Source organism: Grammomys surdaster, unplaced genomic scaffold (genome assembly GCF_004785775.1).
Source record: "Grammomys surdaster isolate TR1022 unplaced genomic scaffold, NIH_TR_1.0 128, whole genome shotgun sequence".
In the NCBI taxonomy this organism is placed as follows: domain Eukaryota; kingdom Metazoa; phylum Chordata; class Mammalia; order Rodentia; family Muridae; genus Grammomys; species Grammomys surdaster.
In genome coordinates, this window is record NW_021604586.1 from 7,039,387 (window position 1) to 7,044,319 (window position 4,933).

At 52.8% G+C, this 4,933-nt stretch overlaps 1 protein-coding gene and 1 non-coding gene across 2 annotated transcripts; both read left to right on the forward strand.

Moving 5' to 3' along the window:
- The first annotated feature begins 238 nt into the window (after positions 1-238).
- Positions 239-2,955, forward strand: Rpl13 (ribosomal protein L13). The gene is made up of 6 exons (XM_028753256.1): positions 239-291; positions 506-615; positions 710-851; positions 1,050-1,223; positions 1,746-1,802; positions 2,757-2,955. Exons 2-6 carry the CDS (start codon positions 512-514, stop codon positions 2,913-2,915), a joined length of 636 nt encoding a protein of 211 aa, XP_028609089.1. The 5' UTR covers positions 239-291; positions 506-511; the 3' UTR covers positions 2,916-2,955.
- On the forward strand, positions 904-989 carry LOC114609533. The gene has a single exon (XR_003709546.1). It is a non-coding gene; the product is annotated as a small nucleolar RNA MBII-202 (small nucleolar RNA).
- Positions 2,956-4,933: the final 1,978 nt, after the last annotated feature.

Genomic DNA, 4,933 nt, shown 5'->3' on the forward strand with positions numbered 1-4,933 from the left:
GAAAGAACACTAGACACAGGAGGGGGAAAGATTTTTAGGAGTTTAATTCCTACATCTAGCTGTGCGCCCCTGAGCACGCCGGAGGCGCGAGCCCTGCAAGGTTAAGAACCAACGAGACTATCCAACCGGACGGCTAGAGAGGCGACGGTCGGCCGGTGGGCGGGTTCGCGTGACGTCATTTCCTCCTTCACCCGCTTTTTGATTGGTGTTCTGGCTTAACCCGACTCCTACAACCCCAGGGTGCTTTGCGGTGCCCGGTCCTTTCCGCTCGGCCGTTCTCCTGTCTAGGAGGTGAGTCTCTACCGCCGGCCGTCCCGTCGTGTTGCATCGGGCTCCATCGCGCTCCATCCGCGGTCATCGGCGAAGAGAGGCTGCCCGGGCGGCCATGGAGGAGCCTAGGCGCCGACGGCATGGAGCCAGAGCCAGGGCAGGGGCGGGAGGACCCGGGGCGGGGGCTCGGGACGCTGGCCTTCACCTGCCGCCCTCCTCTCCCTCGCGGCCTTAGGCAGCCATGGCGCCCAGCCGGAATGGCATGATCCTGAAGCCCCACTTCCACAAGGACTGGCAGCAGCGAGTGGACACGTGGTTCAACCAGCCGGCTCGCAAGATCCGCAGGTATGGACGGCGCGGGCCTCGCGTGGGTCCCAGGGCGGGGCGCCGGCGTGGACGCGCGGGGGGTGCAGAGGTAACTGCTGTGTCCCTCCTGCAGACGCAAGGCCCGGCAGGCGAAAGCGCGCCGCATTGCCCCTCGTCCCGCGTCCGGTCCCATCAGGCCGATCGTGAGGTGCCCTACGGTTCGATACCACACCAAGGTCCGGGCTGGCAGGGGCTTCAGCCTGGAGGAACTCCGGGTGAGTGCGGCGGGGCGGGGTGTCCGTCCGGTAGTCCTGGGGCTCGGTGGAATGATGACATTCTCCGGAATCGCTGTACTGTCTTGATGAAAGTACTCTTGAACCCTTTTCCATCTGATAACACCGAGCTTTCCCGGCAGGGCCAGCCTGGGCGAGGGGGTTGGCGAGGACGTTTGACCCGTTTCTGTTTCTGGACAGGTGGCTGGTATCCACAAGAAAATGGCTCGCACCATCGGCATCTCTGTGGACCCAAGGAGGCGAAACAAATCCACGGAGTCACTGCAGGCCAACGTGCAGCGCCTCAAGGAGTACCGCTCCAAGCTCATACTTTTCCCCAGGAAGCCTTCGGCTCCGAAGAAGGGAGACAGTTCCGTAAGTACCTGGGACCTCAGTGTAGACAAGTCTGTGCCTCTGGGTCCAGCTCTGCCGAGCTGACATGAGTGTAGCCTCTCAAAACACTGCGGCAGTGGGAGATGGGCGGACTGGGGAAGTGAGGTGTACAGATGAGGTGGGAACCATTAGGGTGTCCCTGGGCTTTCCCGTGTTTGCCAATGTTGGAAGCTGTGGACTGGGGGCCTGATTTGCTGTTCTAGAGAGTTCACCCCCATCAGGTCATCCAGGGACATTTCTGTGCATAAAGTATCTCGGTATTCAGAAGTGTGAAGGATTTTGTAACGAGGATCGGTGTGTGTCTTGTCGGTGTGGGCTTCCTGACAGTGGGATTGGGGCGGATTGGTTCTGTTCCCTCAGTGGAGCCAGCACCGACCGGGCCGGGAAATGCTGGGTGCTGCGCAGCCTGCTCCTTAGGAACAAAAGCACATCCATGGTAGTGGGGTTTGTAAGTAATAGGCAAGAGGAAGAAGTCGGACTCAACCATTTCTCTCTCAAAAACAGGCTGAAGAACTTAAACTGGCCACCCAGCTGACAGGACCCGTGATGCCCATCCGCAATGTAAGTGCACACTGTTCATATGGGCTCGGCTCAGTTAATACTTAAACAAGATTGGCGGGTATAAAGTGTGTTGTGGCAGACATCTGGGGCTGGTGTTAGTTCTTAGGAACAACCTTCCAGTCTTTGGGGCTGGGGGGGGTGTTTGGTTTTTGTTGTTTTGAGAAAAAGTGTTTCTCTGTAGCTTTGGGCTGGCCTTGAACTTGGAGATCTCGCTGCCTCTGCCTCCCATGTGCTGGGATTAAAGGCGTGCGCCCCCGCCATGGGCTTGCCTTCCGTTCAGAAGTGTGCACGCCCCTAACTGAGCATTGCTTACTTGCTTAGAGCACTTAGGAGTGTATTCTCTGAAGGAGACAGGGCATGTGTCTTATGCTTTCTGTTTCTATGGTGAAATGCTATGACAAAACCAAGGCTAGGCTTACACTTGCCCCTTGGAGAAAGGCAGGAACCTGGAGGCCAGTGCTGCGGCCATGGGGAGGAGTGCTGCTGTGAGAGCCCAGAACCGCCAGCCGAGGGCGGCCCTGTGCACATACGTGACTGGTTAAGAGAACTACACACACAGCAGGGTTTCTCTGAAGCCTTTGCTGTCCTGGAACTCATCAGTAGACCAGGCTGGGCCTCCAACCACACCTGCATCTACTTTGAGGGTTAAAGGCAAGCTTAGGGAGGCATTTTCTCATTGTGGCTCCCTGCTCGGATGGCTTTGGCTGTGTCAGGTTGATGTCGCTCACCAGCAGGTGTCATTACTGAAGCCATGGCTCTAATTATTTTCTAATATATTCCATATATAAGCCAAAGCTGGTTTAGAACTTAATTTAGTCTAGGTTGGATTAAACCCACGATCTCTATCCCAACCTCACACACAGCATGGTTATCTTAATCCCAGAGGGCTGCGACAGTGTTGGTCCTGTGCACACGTTGTCACATGTGTGATCTTGACTTGTGCTCTCTTTCCAGGTGTTCAAAAAGGAAAAGGCCAGAGTCATCACGGAAGAAGAGAAGAACTTCAAGGCGTTTGCCAGTCTCCGCATGGCCCGTGCCAACGCCCGGCTCTTTGGCATCCGGGCAAAGAGGGCGAAGGAGGCTGCGGAGCAGGATGTTGAGAAGAAAAAGTAATCTATGGTTAGAGAGCTGCAATAAATTTTCCATAAAGCAAGGCTGGGTTTGTGTGTCTTTTGTCCTGAGCAGTAGTTGTGTTTGCAGGTTTGTGTTAGAAGGTATTCCTAAGAGATGTGGCTGAGCTTCAGTGCTCTGGGTCGGGGGAGGGGAGGCTGCCTGTTAACTCCAGCTGCTGAGATCATACTCAGGTCGTGCCTTAGGGAGGTTGCTGTCTACTGTATCAATAGCTCTACTGGGCTCATCCATCTTAACCCAGAAAGAGACTGGCGCCTGGATTTTGTAGTAATTTGCCCTTTTTTTCTGGCTAGGTACTTGGTAATAGTCCCTGACAGTGACTTAGAACCTTGAGAGCCCTGTTCTAGCCTGCTCGTGTACCGTTTGTGTGCCTGAGGTTTTTGTTTTCTCCAAGCGTTGTTCAGTTCCTGCCTTGTCCCCTGATGCAGTAAACTGCTGGAAAGCCCACTGCAGATGGGTCTTGGTCCCATGTTTGAGGGATTGGAAGAGTCCTGAGTAACGTGCCGACCATGCTGGTCCCTAGGAACAAGGGTGTGGGATAGTGCTACACTTGGTCATTTGTGTCCACAAGGGGGCAGACGTTTCCACATCTGCAAGATGAAGAAAATGAAATTTCTTTGAAACTTCGCATCTGAGTGTTAGGCCTTGAGATCTCTGTACTGTGTACAAATCTGGTGTTTATGAAAGAGTGGATTTAAAATCGTAAGCAACCATCAGGGTATTTGGAATTAAACTCCAGTACTCTGTAAGAGCAAGTGTTTAACCACCCCACCAGCCATCTCTTCAGCCCCAGATGTGGAAAACAGCTTGATTCCAGGTTATGAGTGCAATTGAACATCCTTAGAATGTATGCTGTGTGGCCACTTGTACAGATCGATCAGCTCTGGTAATAATGGGAGCTATGAATCACTTTGGTCATTTCTTTGGGGTTGCCCCCTTTTGTGGGACACTATCCTAGCAATCCTGTGTAGACTAGGCTGGCCTCAAACTCAAATCCTGTCTCTTGTTCCCTTTGGTTTTAAAAATGTTTTAATCTATGATTTGAGACAGGCCTTCCCTATGTAGGTAGCCCTGGAGAGCCAGAGACTCCGGCTTGCCACTGCCTGTCAAGTTCTGGATAGGTGTGTGCTGTCACTCCTTGCATCCTTATATTTACATAAATAAATATTCCTTCATGCATTTATGTGCACTGGGCCTGTAAGAACTTGCTGTAAACTACCGACTGGGCACTGGTCTCTGCAGTAGCAGTTGGAATGGATAGGCCTGCTGAGAGATCAGCTAAGCCTGGCAGGGTGACTGCAGGTACTCATGGAGGTGTATCATGTACCCCTGGAGCCACAGTTACAGGCTCAAGTTGCTCAGTGGTTGAGAGCACTAGCTGCTCTCGCAGGGGACCAGAATTCAACTTCTAGCACCCACATGGCGCTAGTCCCCAGGGATCTGAAGCTGCCTTGTGGCCTATGCAAGCAAAATAACCTCATCTGCACAGGGATATATGTAGGCAAAAGACCAATATATAAAATTAAAATCTTTCAAAGACACTTGTGAACTCTTGGACATGGATGCTGGGAACCAAAGGCAGATCCTCTTAAGAGCAAGCACCTTTAACCTCAGCCATTTTTTTTTTCTCTAGAGACAGGGTTTCTCTGTGTAGCCCTGGCTGTCCTGGAACTCACTCTGTAGACCAGGCTGGCCTCGAACTCTTGAACTCAGAAATCCTCCTGCCTCTGCCTCCCAAATGCTGGGATTAAAGGCGTGCGCCACTGCTGCCCAGAGACCTCAGCCATTTTACCCCACTTTTCCTCATTTTGACACAGGGTTTTATGTATCCCATCAGGACTGGCCTGGAGTTCCCTGTGTAATCTGGGTTGGCCTTGAACTTTAATTACTGCTGCCTTTTCAGTGGTTCTAACATGTTTGGCTTTTATGAAGTATTTCCAAGCTTGGAGGAGTCTGAGGGGAACTCTGGTGGCAAAGGCCCTGCGAGAGTACCTAAGGCC

Coding starts and splice junctions, on each gene's coding strand:
- Rpl13 (XM_028753256.1), top strand. CDS start 512: ATGGCGCCCAGCCGGAATGGCATGATCCTGAAGCCCCACTTCCACAAG. Junction 852..1,049: donor TCAGCCTGGAGGAACTCCGG/GTGAGTGCGGCG, acceptor GTTTCTGGACAG/GTGGCTGGTATCCACAAGAA. Junction 1,803..2,756: donor CCGTGATGCCCATCCGCAAT/GTAAGTGCACAC, acceptor CTCTCTTTCCAG/GTGTTCAAAAAGGAAAAGGC.